This window comes from Xiphophorus maculatus, chromosome 2 (genome assembly GCF_002775205.1).
Source record: "Xiphophorus maculatus strain JP 163 A chromosome 2, X_maculatus-5.0-male, whole genome shotgun sequence".
In the NCBI taxonomy this organism is placed as follows: domain Eukaryota; kingdom Metazoa; phylum Chordata; class Actinopteri; order Cyprinodontiformes; family Poeciliidae; genus Xiphophorus; species Xiphophorus maculatus.
In genome coordinates this window covers 26,000,331-26,020,972 of record NC_036444.1, presented here as the reverse complement: position 1 = coordinate 26,020,972, position 20,642 = coordinate 26,000,331, and the positions used below count along the sequence as shown (strand labels likewise).

At 41.4% G+C, this 20,642-nt stretch overlaps 2 protein-coding genes across 2 annotated transcripts; both read right to left on the bottom strand.

The window, feature by feature from the left end:
• Positions 1-11,778: 11,778 nt before the first annotated feature.
• Positions 11,779-14,169, bottom strand: LOC111610764. Its single transcript, XM_023345592.1, has 4 exons — positions 13,936-14,169; positions 13,459-13,747; positions 12,410-13,310; positions 11,779-12,252 (listed from the first exon to the last, which is right to left on the bottom strand). Exons 1-4 carry the CDS (start codon positions 14,149-14,151, stop codon positions 11,820-11,822), a joined length of 1,839 nt encoding a protein of 612 aa, XP_023201360.1. The 5' UTR covers positions 14,152-14,169; the 3' UTR covers positions 11,779-11,819.
• A 975-nt stretch (positions 14,170-15,144) lies between these two features.
• LOC111611827 lies at positions 15,145-19,644 on the bottom strand. The gene is made up of 7 exons (XM_023350088.1): positions 19,301-19,644; positions 18,458-18,574; positions 17,730-17,826; positions 16,262-17,349; positions 15,878-16,086; positions 15,447-15,768; positions 15,145-15,324 (listed from the first exon to the last, which is right to left on the bottom strand). Exons 1-7 carry the CDS (start codon positions 19,382-19,384, stop codon positions 15,166-15,168), a joined length of 2,076 nt encoding a protein of 691 aa, XP_023205856.1. The 5' UTR covers positions 19,385-19,644; the 3' UTR covers positions 15,145-15,165.
• Between the last annotated feature and the right edge of the window lie 998 nt (positions 19,645-20,642).

Here is a 20,642-nt window from a genome sequence, read left to right as displayed (position 1 = left end):
GTAAAAGTCAAATTTACTGAAACTGTACAGTCTCTGCCTTATTCTGCCAGATTTAACACAGCTCTTGGTCCAGAATATTTCAGAGTTATTCATGATAGACAGGTTAAAGTTTGCAGGATATGTTTACAACCGGGCCACATTGTCAGGGACTGTCCTGATTTTTGCTGTCATTTCTGCGGAGTCCAGGGGCATTATGTGAGAGAATGCTCGGAAAAAAAACAGGAAAAGAAATGTCAAATCTGCCAAAATCAAATGGATAAATGCATTTGCAACTTAAGTGAATCTGATGATCAAGACCGGGGTCTGACAGCGGACTTCAAGGAAGCCGATACGCAGAGCGGAGAGGAAAGCGAAATGGAGGGGGAAGTGGAAGAGAATGAGCAGGTGGAGGGAGGTGAGGAAGAGCCAGTGGCGCAAAAGGTGGCTATGCAGTGTATGCAATGCATAGGGGCGCTGCACTAGAGGGGGCGCAAAAACGATGTGGGGAATTTATTTTTTATATAGTCAGCATTTTATGTACTTAACAGCTGTTTGTGTATGAAATGATCAATAACAGAGGAACAGCACTGATTAGGCGCCCCCCTCCCATACAGGCAGCTTGGGCAGCGGCTGAGGCGCGTTTTGTTTTCTTTTAAATTTGTAGTAATGCCTCGACAACAGGGAGCTAAAGATGGGGCGCAGAAAAAACTCCGGGGCCCAAAACAGAAAACGGAAGAGGGGGAAGGATAAAGATGTTGGAGAGACGAAGAAAAGCTTTTCAAAGTGGTTGAAAGACAGAAGGTAAGAAATGTCCGTGTATCAACAAGAGAGTTGTAAATATTCAGGTTAGCTTAAGCTAGCCTACAATGATGATGTTCGCATCCACCTCAAAAATATGTAGTTGCGGCCCTGGCTGCAGCAAACACAGTTTGACTCTGATAATGTGTCGGATGAATGAGGATGTGACGTCAGCGCAGCAGGTGCAAAGAGCCCATTGGTACATTGATCTTGTAGCCAGAGAAACTGTAATCTGTTTTGGATTCTTTAAAGTGGACTGCAAACATTTGTTTTTGTTTTATATTGGCAATAAAAATAAAGGTTTTAGGAGCAGAGCTAATGGTGCATTTGAAATCTATGAAGGCTATGTGTTCCTCTGTTTGATCAATGACTATTTAATAAGAGAGTTAGTTTTAGTTTCACTGAATCAATTAAAAGTAAGTCCTGTAGATTTAATATTTCTCTATCTTAATAAAGTTTTGTTCATTATTAAAAGAATGTTAAGATGTCCAGAATCAGCTGCAGCTTGTTTTTTTTTAATCTGCGCAAAGAAAAATTAACATTCTTATCTAATATTTTAATTCTTATAATTCTACATAATTATTACTCAGATTTTTATAAACATCCTTTGGACCATGCAAAGCATTTTAGCTGTTTCTCTATAAGATCTATTTTCTATTTCCAGTTATTACATTTTTCCAAACTGCTATGAGAGCAACTTGAACACAACAATCATTTTAATTTGATATTTGTTCAAATCATCTTTCCATTCTCTTACTTTGACTCACTTGCTCCTTGCCTTTCTCCTTATTTCTAAATCACCACATATGCCTACTTACCAAACTACTCAGTTTATTAATTCCTGCAAACCATGAGCTAGTAGTTTTCATCATTATTTTTCTTTCTATGAAACTTTAACTGTTTAAAGTTTCCTCATCCTTTTCCTTCTTAAAAAAACTTTCATATTCCCCTTTCTTGTGTTTCACATTCCTGTCTGTTACTTGTTTTCCTTTATGACTTTTGTTCCAGTTTTCAGATATTTTTTTATTTATTATATTCATCTACTTATTCCTGTATTTATTTAGTTAGTGTTTCATTTAGTCATCTATTTATTTGCCAACACACTGTTATCACAATCTTCTGTTTCCTTAATTTCTTGGCTCTTTCTTTAGTTTTTAATTTTATCCTATAGTTCTAGTTCTATTTTAGTATTTAATTAACCTTTTAACCTGTACTTTACTATCCATTTATTCAGATATTTTGTATTTTATCAGGGTCCTGCCCTTCAACACACTCCCAATATTTTCACTGCTGTTAATCTTTTGATTTACATTTACTGTTGAACTATAAAGCAGTAATTCGTTCAATGGTTGCTATGCCGCCATCTGCTGTGTATTCTCCAGTACTGCAGTTATTTTTCTACCATTCCGGACAATTTAAATGAATTCATTTATAAAAGAAATTAAACGAACACATATTGAAACACTTCTCTCCACTTCCTGCTATTTCTACCCATTTTAAACAATTTAGACCAGTTTGTCAACACCTAGGCTGTTCTAAAAACTGGTTTCTTTTTTATAGTGGGTAACAATTAAAAATACCAATTGTGGTAATCCTTTCTTGGACTCTTACGAGTGGAGGATTCTTGCCTCTGCATCCTCAATTGGTTTGCTCCTTCCAAACCCGCTACTTTAAATGAGATAAAATACCTAAAGGTGTTTATACCTCCAGTCACACTTCAGTTCCGGAGCTGAAGCGTCTTCACGCAGGACTCCGCCGCCCTGTTTTTTTACGGAATGAAACTTTTAAGACGGATTTAAGCGGCTGCTCGCTGGACTCCGCCATCCAATTATCACCACAACAGCATAAAGTTAAAGCCGTTTAGTTTCAGCTGTTAGAGCCCAGGATTCACAGCGTTTCTTACACAGGATTTCTTTTAACGCGAACGCCATCAACTCATTCACGCTTTTCTTTTAAAAGACAAATTACTCTCAGTAAACGGAGTCCCGTCAAGCGTCAGATTCCAGCTGGTAAACCAAATACCAGTCCCGGAAAAAGATCTAAACTCATTCTGAAGAGTTTAGCCGTGCGCACGGTCCTTCTGGATTCGGTCTCACCCGCTGGAATCCTTCAGGATCTTGGGATCCGGCTTGGAAGGACCAAATTAATGTCAGGTTCATCTACCTAAGCATTCTCAAACTGAAAAAGAAGAGAGAGACAAGTGAGTTTTAGATTTACTTGCAATGAGAACAGACAGCAGCGTGCTTTAGTTACAATCTACCCGCTCTAAAACAGCTCCTCCCAGAGACTTTCTTTTTATTTCCTTAGGGCGGTCCTAGTTACAGAGCCTATTCAGGGGTCTCAAACTCCAGTCCTCGAGGGCCGCAGTCCTGCAACTTTTAGATGTGCCTCTGCTGCTTCACACCTGAACAGAATAATTAGGTCATTAGCAAGGCTGTGGAGAACTGATCTACACAAGGAGGAGGTCATCAAGTCATTTCAATCCAGTGTTTTGTACCTGTGGCACATCTAAAAACTGCAGGACTGCGGCCCTCGAGGCCTGGAGTTTGAGACCCCTGGATTTGGTTATCTTGAGTTAATCACATAGCAGCTGCTTCTTCTGTTCTCTTGAGTCACAGGTGTGTTGCACCTGCAAGCTGCCGTAATGTAGAATGCAAAATTCAGAGTTCTTGTTTATTTCCTTCTGTAGAAACGCTGCAGGAACTGATGAACCCACAGAACAAGGAGGTGTCACTTGCTCCTTGCCTTTCTCCTTATTTCTAAATCACCACATATGCCTACTTACCAAACCTACTACTCAGTTTATTAATTCCTGAAAACCATGAGCTAGTAGTTTTCATCATTATTTTTCTTTCTATGAAACTTTAACTGTTTAAAGTTTCCTCATCCTTTTCCTTCTTAAAAGGAAAAGGACAGTTCCTCTGTTTCTGGTTCATAAACTTCGACCCTTAATCATCCGTCAGTCATCACTCTTGCTGCAGACCATCTGGTGTCAGCTTCCAGTTTGACCCGTTTAGATGTCTTCCTGCAAGCATCTCTCACTAGGCACAAATTCCAAAAGCAAACAAGAGTATTTATATTTGTAATTAATTTAAATGCATCACTATCCCACAAACATCCTGTTTCCAGCAACCCAAAATATCCTTTTCTGTTAAAAAAAAACCCAGGGTGGCACCCAATACGCCACCGTTGAATCGTACATATGCATAAAAATTCTCCCTACTTTCTGACATACTGAAAGTTCCTCTTCCTGGATATTTTCCCTGACTGGTTCTTCCCTTTTCTGGACATCTTTGCTGTTTTCTGCCAGCCTGGATTCGATTCTGTCATTTTTAATCTTCAGCGATACAATCTCTTTATTTAACTCCTCATTTTCTCTCTCTAGCCACTCGAGTTTTCCTGTTTTTGCTCTTAATTTGTCCGCTGCAGTGTTTCTCTGTTTTATCCGTTCCTCTTCCAGTTTATGTTTAATTCTTAATTTGGCTTCATTATCACATCTTAGTTGGCATATAGTTGCATTTTCTTCCTCCAGGTCCAGATTAATTTTTCTGATTTGTTTCTTGTAAAATGCATTTGATTTTAGTAGTAAGCAATTTTCCTCATGCCAGTTGTGTGTCTTGTCCGTTCTGTTTAATCTCTCTAGTTTAGTCTTCAGACTTTCTATGGTTTTCTGAAGCTCTTGGTTCTCCTCCTGCAGCTTGCTGCGGTTCTTCTCTAAATTGTTTATTTTTGTCAACACAAAATTATCCTCTTCCATCTTTGCTCTCTGGTTCAAACTGCAAATGAATTTCTCTGTGGAATCTGGCAATACAAAGGCAGCCGCCAGTGATGTCATAGACAGGATGAGTGACATCACTATGACATCAAAGCCACAAGAAGTCTATTGGGTGTTGGGGAGGGGGGATGTTTTTTTTTAAAACTTTATTCACAGACACACTGTACAACGACAGAGTGAAACATTTGTTCTGCCTCCAGAACAAAAACAAATACAGATAAATATATTCAAGATGAAGAAAAAGCTACGGGGCTTCGGTTCCCAACTGTTCATTCAAAGCAGTACAGAGTTCAATTGTTTTAATAGCTATTTTCTGTCTTTGATAGTCTGGATATAAAACTTAAGTTCATTGTAAAATGCAGCAAAGCATGGCTTCCCCTACCTGGAACAATGAATATGATATTTAAATAGTGACAATAGAGGATTTATGAGAAACTCTGAACTGTTGGGCTCTTTGCACCTCAGCTTCCGCGTTCGGGGCAAAGCGGCTCAATCTTTTCCGATCTTTTGAAAAAGGCTCTTTACACTGGGCGTCTGCACGGCTTGTCCAAGGTAACAATTAATGATGAACATCGATCCGAAGCCCCGACAATAAGCTGGAGAACGGTTTTAACATGTTCGCCTCGTTATACACAGATACGAAGGTGAGTTTTACTTCCTTTAAACTTTGTGGCTAACATTAGCTTTGGCTTATGCTAGACATTTTTCTTGTAAAAATGTGCTATTTAAGTATCTAAACATTTTTCATCCACTCTAACGGACAATGTTTTTACCTTGTTTTCAAGTATATTACCTGCGTTTATTGTCGTTAGTGTCAGAGACCAAGTAACGGTCTAGGGCAGTGGTTCTCAAATGGGGGTACGCGTACCCCTGGGGGTACGTGGAGGTACTGCAGGGGGTACGTGAAGCTTTTCAAAATATCTTTAAAAAATCAGTAGGCTCCTCATAATAAGTCTTGGGAAAAATTATTTTGTAAAAAGTTCAATAAAATATAAATGTGTGTTCATGCACTGAATTTTATATTCAGTATTTAGTTTCAATATCCTTTAAAATAAAACGGTTTGACTGGTTTTATACCTTCCTGGTGGTCACCGTCTTCTGTTTTTCTTTTTTGTTTAACCATGCAATGTTTGCAATATGGATGTATTTGTCAGGTTCACTGATATAAGTTGTTTGGCTTTAATAAATCAGACAGTGATTTTACAGCACTGTACCTCTTTTTAATTCCAAAAATGTTTTGCCCATGTCAGGGGGTACTGGACTAAAAATATATTCTTAAGGGGGTACATCACTGAAAAAAGTTTGAGAACCACTGGTCTAGGGTACTATAATGTCCCCTCCAGTTCTCCCCGGTTCCTACGCCTACGGCTCTGACTGTAATCCTGGACCTGTGCTTCTGTCTGCTCTGTCCTCTCAACCCTCAGCCGATCACAGTACAGTCACAACGCTCATACTGCTGTTCCTTCCTGTTGAAAGGGAGTTGTTCTCCACCACAGTCGCCCCATGCTTTAGATGTAGAAATTGTTGGTTAATCAATAATCAGATGGGCTTAATTTATATTTACTAATCAGAAAACGGAAGAGGGGGAAGGATAAAGATAAAGATGTTGGAGAGACGAAGAAAAGCTTTTCAAAGTGGTTGAAAGACAGAAGGTAAGAAATGACCGTGTATCAGCAAGAGAGTTGTAAATATTCAGGTTAGCTTAAGCTAGCCTACAATGATGATGTTCGCATCCACCTCAAAAATATGTAGTTGCGGCCCTGGGAAGAGCTGAGCGAGTGCATGCCAAGTGCTGAGTGGTCTGTGGCCAGGGCGCCGGACGCAGAGGTGTCCGGTGCGCTGGCTATGGGCGAAGTATCCAAAAACGGTAAAAACACAGTCGAAGAGGAGCGGGAAGAAGTCGCTGCGCCTCTTCCCCCTGTAGCCGAAGGAAACTCGCAGCTTCTATCGCCGGCCCATCTGCCGTCTTTTCAAACCCCGCTGAGCGCTTTGCCGCGGACGCTCAAAATAGTGGACTATGTAGAGTCGGACCCTGATCTTGATCTTACAAAAATAATACAAACGAGGAAAAGACTGGCAAGCCTAGCAACAAAACCCAAAAGAAAAGCAAAAAAATGACTATGGCAACTTTTTTCCACTTAACACTAATGCTCCTTCTCTCACTTAATGCCCGTGGGCTCAGCAGGGAAGAAAAGGTGAACGCAGTCATTTTTCAATCGCATTTCGATATACTCTGTCTACAAGAAACAAAGTGGGATATTTCAAAAGAAAAAGAGATGTCACATAAATGGAAAGGGAAAATGTTTTCATCTACATCAAGTACTCAAGCGGGTGGGGTTGCCATTTTTATGAGGGAGGGTCTGTTTAACAATTGTCATTTAATTCATAAAGATAAGCAGGGTAAACTTATCATAATAGATTTCTTTTACAATAATAAATCATGTAGGTTAATTAATATTCATGCACCAAACATAGATACACACAGGAAAAAGTTCTTTATTGGTTTAAGACAATGGATAGTTACAAATTGTATCATAATAGGAGACTTTAACATAACACTAACAAAATCTGACATTTCAAATAACTGCACATTTTCTGAGGATTATAGCAGGAACACACTTTTTGACATTATTACACAAAATAGTTTGATAGATATTTGGAGACTTTTTCACCCAGGTAAAAAACAATTTACCAGAAAACAGGTCATTTTAGGAAAACTGAAACAATCACGACTCGACTTGTGCCTGATCTCGTCTTCTCTTGTCCCCGAGGTGTCATCCTGTCTCATCCGGGACAACGTCTGGAGTGACCACTCCTTCCTGCAGGTTGAGATGGGAAGAGGCATCAGAAATGGGGGTCTCTGGTGTCTGAATGCTGCTCTTCTTCAGGATGAGGCTTACAGAGGTGAGATTGGCATCCTGCTGCAGACCCTGAGTGGGGAAATGGATCACACTGACAACCTGCTAGAGTGGTGGGATCAGGCCAAACAAAGAGTCAAAAACCTTTCCATAAAATATAGCAGACAGAAAAAACGGAGAGAACTCCATAATGAATGCATTTTAAGAAGAAAGTTAAATAGTGAATTAGATCATTTAGAAAATGACCAAAGCAGAGACATAACAGATTATTTGATAATAAAAAAACAACTAGAGCAAATAGAAATAAATAAATGTAAAGGAGCCATTATTCGCAGCAAAGCAAAATATTTAACAGAAGGAGAGAAATCTACAGCTTTCTTTCTGGCTCAAGAGAAACGCAAACAAGCTAACGCAACAATAAATGAATTGCTAAATGAGAAGGGAGAAAAGGTGTCAGACATAACAAGTATTTTAGAAACGGTTCAGACTTTTTATTCACATCTTTTTACAAGTGAAAACATTTCTACCAATAAAATAAATCAGGTTGTCGGTGTGATCGATTCCTCACTCTCTCGGGAAGACAGTCTCTGTTGTGATGCTCCATTGACAGAGGAAGAAATTAAACACGTTATCAACTCATTGAATAATAATAAAAGTCCTGGACATGATGGCATTACTTCTGAATTTTATAAACAGTTCAAAGATCCAATAAGTAAAATACTATTGCGGGTTTTTTCTGTCATGGAGCAAACAAGGTGCACGCCCAGGACCTTCGCCCAAGGAGTCATAACCATTCTTTACAAAAACAAGGGTGACAGGAATAACTTGGAAAACTACAGACCCATTAGTTTATTAAATACAGATTACAAAATATATTCCAAAATACTAGCAAACAGGTTAAAATCAGTAATAGGCACTTTAATCAGTTCATCGCAAGCTTACGGTATTCCTCAAAGAAACATTTCAGATACAGTGTTATCAATAAATCATACTATCCAGTCCATGGTCAGTTCACAAGGCATATTTCTAAATATAGATTTTAGTAAAGCTTTTGATAGGGTGGAACATAACTTCTTATGGGCAGTTTTAAATAAATTTGGATTTGGTCAATCATTTATCAGCAAGTTACAGTTATTATATTCAAAAGCAGAAAGTAAGGTCAAATGCAATGGTCATTTCACAGATTATTTCCGTTTACATAGGTCAGTCAGGCAGGGGTGTCCTCTGTCCTCCCTGCTCTACAGCCTGGTGGCCGAGCCCCTCGCCATCCTGATTAGACAGGACAAAAATATTCAAGGAATAAAATCACCACAGGGCAATGACAGTAAAATATTTCAGTTTGCAGACGACACTTCAATAACAGTCAAAGATGAAAACAGTTTAGAATTGGTTATTAAACATCTACAAACGTACGGTTCAGCCTCAGGAGCAAAAATTAATACAACCAAATCTGAGATAATGTATTGTGGCGGGGCGGCTCGGACATCGGGAAGGTGGAAGTTCAGGGAGGTGGAGGACACAGTCAAGGTCCTGGGCGTGTACCTTGGTAAGCAGTGGAGAGCGGCGAGAGACGAGACCTGGAAAAACATCATAAACAAAATACAAAAACAGCTCAATCTCTGGAATCAAAGGAAATTAACCATCAAAGGGAAAGTAGTTATAATAAACAGTTTAATCATCTCTAAAATCATTTATCCACTCAGTGTTTATGATCTCCCAAAACAAGTACTCAACAGATTTAACAGTCAAATCTCTTTGTTCATCTGGAAAAGCAGAAGCAATTTAGTCAGCCATAAAACAATGATTGCTCCGCCTAAAGAAGGAGGACTCAAATTAGTTGACATTCAATCAAAAAAACAAGCAATAAGAATAAAACTTATCACCAGGTTCTTAACTTCTCCTATCAAGCACATTTGGCATGACTATTTTCTATCCGGTTTCAACTCATTTGGTACAAAAAACATTTATAATCTATGTTCAATTTCTGATCCAAAACTAATACAGTCTAACGAATTATTCACAGAATGTCTTGAAGCCTGGAACAAAATTAGGTTTCAACTCATCACGCATGTCAAGTACAGGTCTTGTCTCTCGCTGCCGATTTTCAACAACCCTGAGGTGGTCTGTGAGGGCAGGATGCTAAGTCTCCCGTCCTGGAGGAGAGCCGGTATTCACACCTTTGGGCAGGTTCTGAATGATCGGGGATCAGTGGATATCAATAAAATACTCAACCTTTTCAGATTATCTAGAACGCCTTATAAAAAAAATATCTTAGTTAAACATGCTAAAAAGATCCAGGCCGCTTTGCCTTTCCACTGCTCCTCGATCATTGGCAGGAGAAGACGACATCAGGAGGTGCAGGATGACGCCCCGACTTTCCTTCTATCAATTGGTGATAAGAAAACAAACATCAGTTTAGTGACAACAAAAAAATGGTACCGTTTATTAGTTTCACACATTAGCAAAGAACCCACAGCTCATAAGCAATGGGCAAAAATATTTCCCAGTATACCGGTTTACAACATTTGGTCAAACACACAGCTCAAATTTAGTCATCAACAAGCCAACAACACCGATTTTCTGTTAAGGCACAGAAGAATTTTTACGGGCGTCATCCTGCACCAGATATACAAGGAGAAGTATGGCAGAGACTGTACAGTTTGTCTTTCAGACCCCGAGACTTTAGAGCACCTGTTCCTCCACTGTCCCGGCTGCACCCTCTTCTGGAACAAGATCCATCAAATCATCAACAACATCTCTACAACGGACGACAACAACTGGGACTCAATCAGACTTTTTGGAATCACATCTTCTCTCGGACATCTAACAAAGACACAATTTAACCTCTGTAACATCATTCTTTCCCTGGCCAGGCACACCATCTACATTTCCAGAAATCTTCAACTCTATGATAACAAGAAAGTGGACCGTTGGAAGCTTTTTTCAGGACTATTGCAAAATCATCTTAAAACAGTAAATAGCATCAGCAAGGGACTTTGTGAAAATATGTTTGGGCCTCTTATAAAATGTGTTTATTTTCAAGGATGGTCTTTTTGAACTTTTGTTGTTTAGTATATTACAATTAATGATTGTATTCTTTTATCTTATTTGCGTATGTTTTGTTTGAAAATGAGATTTGTGCATATGTTTTTTTTTACTTTGTTTTGTCGTAAACAATTATATTTTAATTCAAATTTTATTTTGAATGAATTTAATTTTATTGATTTCTTTTTCTTTTTTCACATTAATGATTGAAATCTGTTTTATTTTTTAGTAATTAAAAATTTTTTGTTATTCATTTTGTTCACTGTAAATGATTGTAAAAAAATTTTTTTTTAATTTTGAATTTTTTCATAAATAAAAGAAAAAAAAAAAAAAGAACGCCCGATCTCGTCTGATCTCGGAAGCTAAGCAGGGTCGGGCCTGGTTAGTACTTGGATGGGAGACCGCCTGGGAATACCAGGTGCTGTAAGCCTTTTGGTGCTGCTGCCTTTAAAAAATTTCACATTGAGGGACACAACAAAGTGTCCCTCAATGTTTTGCCCCCACAAAGAAGCACGACTAACCCTACGGAGAAGCAAGCTTAACCCTACGGAGAAGCACGGCTAACCCTACAGAGGTGTAATCAAAGCAAAAAGAAACAAAGTGCCAACTGGATGTGCTGCTTTACGAAAAGCTGTAGCTGGCAGTACTCTGTGGCTTACGGCCACACTACCTTGAGAACGCCCGATCTCGTCTGATCTCGGAAGCTAAGCAGGGGAACAAATAAAAAAGAGCGATCACAGGTGTGAAAAACCCTGTTAACCTCCCCCTGTGCTCCTTGTTGTGGTTTTTCTAGACTAGAAACCGTTTGGAATATTCTGTTAAATACAAAATGTGTTGTGCATCACTTTCACACACCGTTGTGGGTAAAAAAAAAAAAGTAAAATACTTTTAATTGTGACATGCGTTACATAAAATATCTTTAACGAATCTTTAATGAAATTTGTTCAATCTAGTGAATAAACTGATATTTATATTACCTGTATGTTTCTGTGTCTGGTGACTATCAGGCTAAAAAACTAGCTACACCTGCTTTTTCTCCTCACTGGCAAGAACTTTATATATGTGTCACATGCAGATGAAGTAAAGATGAACACAATGAGATGCTGATTATTCTGGACTCTTTCACCAGGGGAACCAAGACAAAATTACCCAAATATAAATTGAATTAGAGTATTATATTTATTAAGTTTTATTTCTTCAACCACAAGAAAATGAAAAAATAATTAACTAAAAATATATATATAAAATATACACAAATATAACAATGAGACAAACAAAAGTCACAAAAAATATAAACATTTTTTAACTGATTATTTTGGGGAGATTTCTGGCCAATATAGTCTCCCCACCAAAACACAAACTCTTTAGTTTGTTTGTTTCTTTTCAAGTTCACTGTCTACAAACTTCTTGAAATGCTCAAAGCTGTCGTAAACAATGCCTTCAAAACCAGAAGTGGTGGATCTCCTAGTTGCTGGGCAAAAGGTAAATATTTTTTGGCTACTTCCAGCAGTTTTGTTTTTGGAGGGTGTGTATCGCTTCTTCTGTCCACCACACTGGGGTATTTTGCAGGCCCCGCAAGGCCTCAAGGATTTATGAGGCTTGGTTGGCCTGGCTGTCGGCGCAGGAGGTGGAGCTGAAGGTACGAAGTTCTGGCCGCTGAAGGTTCCGCAGAGCATCATAGACGGCGGCTGTGGCTGAGCAGGAACCACGAGCAGGACCGGGGCTGCAGACAATCTGGGGGGGATGTAAGTGGCCACCGGGGGTTTGGGCTGGATGTTCCACTGTGGTTCTCCTAACCTGTAGAAATAAAAATAAATGTGATGATGAGTTTCTATATTCATGAGCAATATCATAAAACCTCACCAACACACATAGTAGTCTAAAGTTAGTTAGTTTAAATATGCAGCTGATAAATCCACCTCAATAAAGGGTCCATATTTCTGAAACAGCTTACCTCTGCTTCTGGCCATGCCTTTCCCCAGACACATGAGGAAGGCTCAGGTACTGGACCTGAGGTCGGCTTGGAGCTGGCAGGGAAGCCGGGAGCGTTGGAGCAGCTGGCATTGGTGCGTCAGACAGCACTCTGCGGTGGAGCTTCACCTTAGGGATGACAGTCGCCCTGAAGTTAGCCTTCTTCTCCTCCCGTGCAATGAAGGTGGAGATGGATTTTGAGTTCAAGTTGGGTAAAGGAATGGAGAGACTGTTGAGGATGGCGTCGTCTCCGACTCGGTCTACAATGCGTTTGTACTGCCCTTTGATCGCTGCGGTAATCTTGGTGGGGGAGGTGAGACGACAGGCCGGCGGCCGGTTCTTGAGCATCTTAATGATGAGGTACAACAGACGGCTGTTTTCAGTAACACGTGCCGCCTGAGGGTACCTCATCCGAGAAAACTTTGTCTTTTGGGCCGCTGTGGTCTCAGGTGTGTCGGCTCCCAGGCATCGGCCGAACAGGGTGTAGCCCCAGCGAGACTCGTATTGTTTTACAAAGTTGACAGCTGACCTGTCGTGCTCATGCAAAGCACCGACCGTGGAGGCAATCTTCACCCTGAGGTCGGCCGGCACCAGGTGACGGTCTGTGTCATCGGCCAGCTGGAGAAGGAGCAAGGCCAAGTCTTCCACTTCCTGCAGCCCAGGAAGCTGCAGGTGGCTCTGAGTCATGAGGACATCCTGCAGGGCAGGGCTGTCCTCTTCCTCCACCTGCTCTGACCGAGTGAGGATGGCGTGTTTCCCACTGACGGCGTCCATCGGATCCTCCTCTGACTCTCCGCGCACGTCCACGCCTTCATCTGCCAGCTCCTCCTCTTCATCGCTCTGTTCAGCCGTCTCCTCTTCGTAACGGCTCTGCTCTTCTTCAACTGCAAAGTATAAAATGTGCATTTTACCAACACGTCTAGGCAGTCACAAAAGCCAACAGTAAACTTCATATCACATGTATTTACCTCACATTTCACTTATAAAGATTTACCAGCTTAGTTTGCTTATTTCTGTTTCTAGATAGTTTACCTTGCTGGGCGTAGTAATCTTTTGCAGCAAAGCTGGTCGACTGACACATGGCGTACTCCACCCCAAGAAGCTCTTCCTCGTCTGGGTCTTTGTACTCAGCAGGGTAGGGCATCGGAGCAACAAAGTTGGATTCGAGGACATGCTCTCTACCAAACAGCACCTCAGCCTGCTGATTGATGCGTTGAATCTGCCGCGGGTCCATGCACCAGGTCTGCCGGCCGTGTCCACCTGCAACCCTGAGGGACTCCATCCGGTTGTTCCACTGCACCGCAAACGCAATCAGATATACCTGAAAGACACGACCGTTGGCGTGTAAAGGGGCAGAAGACACAATCATCTCTCTTTTGGCCCTCATGGCCCACACTGTACATCTGATGAGCAAACACAGAGGAAGGCAAGAGGAGACAGGCAAGAATGTGAAACATGATGCGTCATCAGTATTTTTTTTATATATATATTAAAACTGCTCATCCTCACTTGGAACTGCATAATTCCGCATCTCTGCGAGGGAATGGCGTTGTACAGGTGTGAGTGCAAACCCTCCAGGGAGTTGCTGCCCCGCTGACACCTGTACTTGTTGAGGCGAATGCCGTTGAGCACCACCACCTTCACAGACACATACAGCTGCACGCCAGGGGGATCCTGTAAAACACAGCACAGTCGCTTCTTTACTATGGCCAGGCTTGTCACCATAACACAGTTGGGCTGTACGATAGGTTGTCGTATAATTTATTGCGATAATAATAGTCATTTTGAGATCGTTTTTATATTTTATGAAAATTATATAATAATAGTAATAATACCAGTATATTAATGCAAGTATATCCTGTCAAAACAACAAAAAAAGCTTTCATTTCAAAAAAGCACGTCACACTGGAACAGAAAAACATTTGAAATATCCAAAACAAACAAACACAACAGTAATTCAAATGGCCAATGAAGACCGGTAATAAAAGTTGCATCTGAATTTAAAATAATTGTTCAACTTAGAAAGTGAAAACATGCAAAAGTGGCAGTGTGAGGGATTTACCCCCCTCAACAGGTGTTGTTGTTTTTTCTGCTTCCTGTATTGTTGCTTTATTTAATATTTTGTTTTGATCATCCTCTCTTTCCTTTGAGGTCATGTGTTGCCATGGAGGCGCGCCCATGAGCAGTGATGCCTAGGACCTGGTGTTTCCAATTTACCTTACTGGGAAGGTCCATTGTTTGAGAAGGAGGAGAGATGTTTGTTTTATTTTTTGTTTGGTACCAGCTTATTTTTGTTTGTGTTAAATTGTTAGTTGTAATTCTGTAAATATCTGTTCAGGAATATTGTTTAGCACAAATGTTTGTTCTTTCGTTTACCTGGAAATGTAATTGTTGTCTCCGCCCCTTAATTAGTCCTGGCCATGCTTTAAAAGCCAGGTGGTTTGAATCAGAGGTGTGGCTCCCTCTTGTTTGGAATGTTTGTCAGTGTGAAAATGGTAGTGTAATGTGCAAAGAACTGATAAAGAAAAGATTTAGAGCTCTATAATGGCTGGACTTGTCTGATTTTGAATCGCAAACCAACAGCCAGATAGTGCAAGCTAACTATTTTGTACTGCATGTAAATGTTTGTTTTAAATTGTCATTTGATTAATTTATGTATTGCTTATTGTGACGGGCTTAATTATGGCATCCAATCAGAGAATGCAACAGTAATTTGTCAGTTTTGCAGTGATTAGTGCATCAGTGTTTCCCCGCCTGCATGCAGCTGAGATGCTTGCTAGCGGTGGCCCAGTGAGCGTCCACCGCCTGCGCCGACTTGAACAGGTGGATGCCGTCGATGTCGAGGCCCGCAGGTCCCTTCAGCTCGGCGATGATGGACTCAATCGCTGACGCCGTCTCCTGTATCATTCATTCACGTTCATGATGAATAGGGAAACTAAGGTCACTCCTAACTACTGCAGATTTGTTTAAATGAGCTTTGTGTTTATGAAATGTAAACATGGATCGAATGCCACACTCACCTCGACCCCACGGGTGATGCGTCTGACGTAGGACCTTATCTGGTGAGGTTTGAGGAAGGCCATCATGTCCTCGTCTGAAAGCCTGCTGTAGAGCTCCAGGTTGCCCTGCCTGACTGCCTGGATCAGCAGCATCATGTCGTCCCTGTTGTAGGCTAGCACCGCGCCTGCCAGGGCACTCATGAACACCCCGTATTTGGCGTGGCTCTGCTTGATGACAACGGCGTCCCAGCGGTGGAGCCAGTGTCGAATGTCCAGTCTGACCACCGTCCCCTTCTGCACCCAGTCTGCAAAGAGGTTCTCCAGGAAGGATGAACCACTGTCTCTGAAATAATATCAGCAAAGCAGATGTCACTTGATTGGTTTTGTTGTTTGTTTGGTTTTTAAAATGATATATAAATGACCAATTTTTATCAGGCTGTATGGGTACATACCGACAACAGTTGCTATCTGCATATATGATTTTGGGTGCAGGAGCTCCAGCTCGGTCAAAGCGGGCCATCAGACCTTTGGCCATGCGCCTGTAGCAGCCCTCAGACTCTGCTGCTACCACCACTGTGGTCAGGAACTGGCCCCACTGGTTCAGCACGCTGGTGACGTACTGCATGGTGCCCTGGCCGTCGCCATATATCTTCTTGAGGACCTGGAAAACAAAAAAAATCAGGACACGAATTTTTAAAAGTCTGTCTTTATAATTTATGTAAACTCCTAAGCATGTATATGTATCCATCATATTTGAATGTTTACAGTGAGGCCAAAATCCTCTTTGCAAAACAATAAACTGGTTGATGCTTAATGAAGTGATGCGTCACACAAACCTTTTTGGTTCCGTCAATGCAGAGGATTTCTCCTGTCACACTGAGGATCGAGGCTCTGTACACGGGCATCTTCTCCATCTCCATGATCATGTGCGCTCGCCTCAGCACACGGGCGCAGGGCAGCGGGGTGCGGGGCGGAGGAGGCGTGTAGGTACCAGCGGCCTTCGCGAAGGGCAGGATGCTCTTCTGAGACGACACGTCTCCAGCGACATGGGCTTCATACAGCAGTGTCTGGTACAGGTCGCGTCGCTCCACATACCACTCGTCGTGGCCCTGCTGCAGCAGCCTCTGCACCTTGCTCATTGAGAAGCTGTTGACCCGGTCGTTCAGGAGAGTGACCACGCCCTTGTCCACAGCCCACTTTCCACACAGTATGGCAGGAAACATGCTTCTGACAGCTGGAGCCAGGTTCATCAGGATCTTGGGACTGTGCGCCAGCCAGATGTAGTGCTGCTCACGACAACCACCCACGTCTTCGGTGTCGCCGTGCGGCTCGCTCGCCACCCGCCTCACCTTTTCGCAGTACGGACACCTCAGCTTCTCTGTCAACAGGGTGTAGCTGTTGGTCATGCCACACACCTGGCTGGCGTAGCTGCCGAAGCCTTTCTTCTCCAGGAATTCGCCCGGTGGTGCGGGGCAGTTGGAGTTGGGGCAGCGGATCTTAGCTTGCATCACACCAACCGGGCGCCAGAAGAAGACTGGAGTGGTGAAAAATGACGTCATGCTTGGCAGTCCTCCTTTGACAGACGTCGGAGGTGGAGGTGGATGGAACTCCATCTTGTTCTTCAGGAGTTTCCTCTCCACAACCTCTCCTCTGATGTTTTTGTATGACGACGTTCTGTCAAACAGGCCGTACAGTTCGTCATTTTTCAGCCACTTGATGTTGGGGGCAGTTATACCAGGAGCTTGTCCAGCTGGAGTCAGATGCTCCCAGTACTTCTGCCAGCCCTCCAGCAAGACTCCGTCAGCTTCAGAAGCAGAGGTGTCCGGTGGTCTGCTCTGAGAGTCCTGGCTGCCAGCCGGTGCGATCTCTGCCCAGGTGGTGAGCTGGGTGGACACTGGCACCTCGGACTCCTCAAGAACATTTTCTGCAGAAGAAATCAGACAAAATAAATTCAGCACACTGCTTAAGATGTCAACATATTAGCAGACACAAACATGTAGCACTTTAAACTTTATCAGTATAATAGGATGTTACAAGAAAAGATTGGCTTTAGTTAAAAGAGTTATGGAATATAGGATTTTTAAATGCCAAAAATGAAACATATCATAACATATAAAATAACATGTTGTAAAATTCCTCACCATCACCACCGCAACAATTTAAAGTGAAATACTAAACCTACCGTAGCCAGTCTACGGCAACATAAAATGTGACATTTTCACACTGTGACAAAAGTTTAGAATAATTTCCTTGTCAGCAGTAAGAACGTGTTAGTTTAAAAACAGTGTGTTGCATGATAATTACCAGCAGCAGCCAACAGCTCAGCATCGCTGGCATAGTCGGACTGAAAGTCAGACATGCCAGCCACATCCGCCTTTTCTCCATCAGTCCTTGTCCTCTGCTTATGAAGGAAAAAACAACAACTTTAGGAGAAACACATACACAGTTCTGCACCAACTAGACGTGTAGTTGATGATGAACAAACCAAAGTGTTGTAAACAATTTTGGTTGTATTAATGAAGGTGTGTTACATTTACATTATACACACTGTACATTTTTTCCCTAAACATTATTATAAAAATATTGTATTCAGAGTGAAAACATCGACGTTGCCTCCGAGCGCTTGTCCAGATGGAAGGTAACAGGCTGGAACTCTCTGACGTACTCCAGAAGTCGCTCCTTCTGCCACTTGAGAAGCTGGTTCTTCTCTCCCTTCTGGCAGTACTCAGAGAGCAGCCATGTCACCCACCCCACGTCGTTCTCCAGCAGCCACCTGAAAGTTTGCCCTGCGTATTTGCCAAAAGTGACAACTAGCAGGCCTCTCCACATTTCTCCACCGGCTTTTTTAGCAGCAGCCTCCACCTTTTCTGGATCCAGAGAGGTGGGGTCTACTGCTTTGGAGGGGGCCGCTGCTACAGCCTTGGCTGCATCGGTGCACTGCAGCTTGGCCTGTAGAGGCGGAGAAAAGGGTAGAGGTGCTGCTTCAGGTGGCTGCTGAGTTGCTGCTTCTGAGCGAAGCCTCTGCCACTCACCTCACACAGACACTCCTTCGGACCATGAAGCTTCATGTGCCGAGTGAGATTGGACTTCACAGAGAAAGTCCTGTCACACACGCTGCACTTGTGGCCGTCCAATTCCATTGTGAATACCTAATAATAATAATAATAATAATAATAATAATAATAATAATGAACAAAAAACAGAAATAGATTTCAGAGAAGCTTCTTATTTTCAAACTGTACAGTGGGATAAACAATAAAGAAGGTGCAAAAGTTCTACAAAAGTGGTAAATAATCAATTGGAAATCACATCAGACTTACATTTGAATGTATGTAAGTATATATTGTGTGAACTACTATCATTTAACATTATGAAAAAACGAATTGCAAACAATACAAAAAGAGACCTGCTCTAACCATCTATGCTCAAGCAAAACTACTCACATAAATTTTTATACAAAATAGAAAAGTTTATAGACATTATAGTCTGGTCGATACAGATGAGATTTTACGTGGAAACTTTCACCAGCTTCCATAGCTGCGTTGCTGCCCCGCCTCTCCACCTGCAGTGATGCTATCGCTCCTCTTCCTAATTCAAAGCGGTGTTTTGGACAGTAATTATATCTAACTGTTGATCGTATCATTTTCTTTTAATTATATTGTTTTTCTTTTTCGATAAATAAACATTACGAAGATTATCAAGAACGTCGGCGTATTTACGTCGATCTGTGTTAGCTGTGCTGAAACGTACATAGCCGATAAATACTTTTAAAACTTAATCAGTCGATCTCTTGGTACTTACTGTCAATAAATAAATAAAACAAACACTTAACAAATCAGAAATCAGAAAGCTTAAAATCATCAGATAAAACTTACCCACGTGTTCCTGTTAGCGATGTCGATCACAGCCTCAGCGAGGAAGTTTTTTTCACAGCTCATGACGCTGGGCGGTGCGGCCATCTGATTGGACTGTTGAGCAAGGAGCTCGCTCAATGATTGGCTGTTGAGCTGCTCAACTTGCTCAACGGCGCTCAATGATTGGTCGGCATACGGACCAATCCTATTGGTCCCTATGCCAATATTTGCCAAAATTTTCGACCAATAGGTCCCTATTGGTCCCTATTGAACAATGATCCTAGTGATCATTGTTTTGATCACTAGGATCCCAAATTACCAGGTGCTGTAAGCCTTTTGGTGCTGCTGCCTTTAAAATATTTCACATTGAGGGACACAACTAAGTGTCCCTCAATGTTTTGCCCCCACAAAGAAGCAAGCTTAACCCAGACCAATTTTTAACACCCACAGTGACCCCGTGAAGGAACTCCAAAGAGGGCAAATTTCTCCTAAAAAATACCTCCCAAATGTCCCAATATAATTCCTCATAAATGTCCCCATGACCTTTAGGCTAGTGGGAAAAGGCCCTGGACATCCTGCAGATCATATTCTGTTAAGTCTTCCTGGTTCCCCAAGCAGTATGTGTTTTTAATGAGCTGACATCTGAAAAAATAAAGGCTATAACATCTGAAAAAGAGAGGTTATTTATAATAATGATGCTGCTTTTTACTCAAGAACTTTTTCAGAGGAAAATGTGGGAGATCTGAATGCTGCAAGTCAATAACTCAAAGCAATTTGCTGGATTTCCAGAGATGGAGAAGTTTTTTTTTTTTTTTACATATTTAAATAATGAACTGAACTTGACTGTATTGTTTTGATCACTAGGATCAACCAGAATGTATGTATGATTGGATTGAATTGAATTATTTGTAGAGTGCCTTGAGATTACAGGAATTTCTGCTATGTAAAATGAATTGCATTGAGTAGATATTGCAGCAAAATTCATTGTTGAGTTTAAATATGCTTAGTAGTTCCAATAATAATCCAGACGTCTTATTTGTGAGATGAATAATCAAGCAGTAGACAAGAGTTCTTTGTCTGCCGTGTCTGTTAGTTCCCTGATTCAGTTTTTTTCAAGTGCACTTTCAGTTTAAGTAGCAGAGTTAGGACAGTGTTAACCACAGTAGTACTATTAGGATCACAGGAACAGTGTTTACATTTCAGAGATGTAATGGGCACAAAATCACAGTACAGAAGGAGATTAAGAGGAAAGAAGAGTAAGAGAGAGAAGATTAATTATGCCTTTAATTGGTAAACATTTTTAGTTTTCTACTAGTTACAGAATGTTGTGGGTGGTAGTGATGGCAGTTACTTTATAAAAGTA

Coding starts and splice junctions, on each gene's coding strand:
- LOC111610764 (XM_023345592.1), bottom strand. CDS start 14,151: ATGGTGACAAGCCTGGCCATAGTAAAGAAGCGACTGTGCTGTGTTTTA. Junction 13,311..13,458: donor AGATTACTACGCCCAGCAAG/GTAAACTATCTA, acceptor TATACTTTGCAG/TTGAAGAAGAGCAGAGCCGT. Junction 12,253..12,409: donor AGGCATGGCCAGAAGCAGAG/GTAAGCTGTTTC, acceptor TTATTTCTACAG/GTTAGGAGAACCACAGTGGA.
- LOC111611827 (XM_023350088.1), bottom strand. CDS start 19,384: ATGGCCGCACCGCCCAGCGTCATGAGCTGTGAAAAAAACTTCCTCGCT. Junction 18,575..19,300: donor TCGCTAACAGGAACACGTGG/GTAAGTTTTATC, acceptor TATTATTATTAG/GTATTCACAATGGAATTGGA. Junction 15,769..15,877: donor GCAGATAGCAACTGTTGTCG/GTATGTACCCAT, acceptor ATATTATTTCAG/AGACAGTGGTTCATCCTTCC.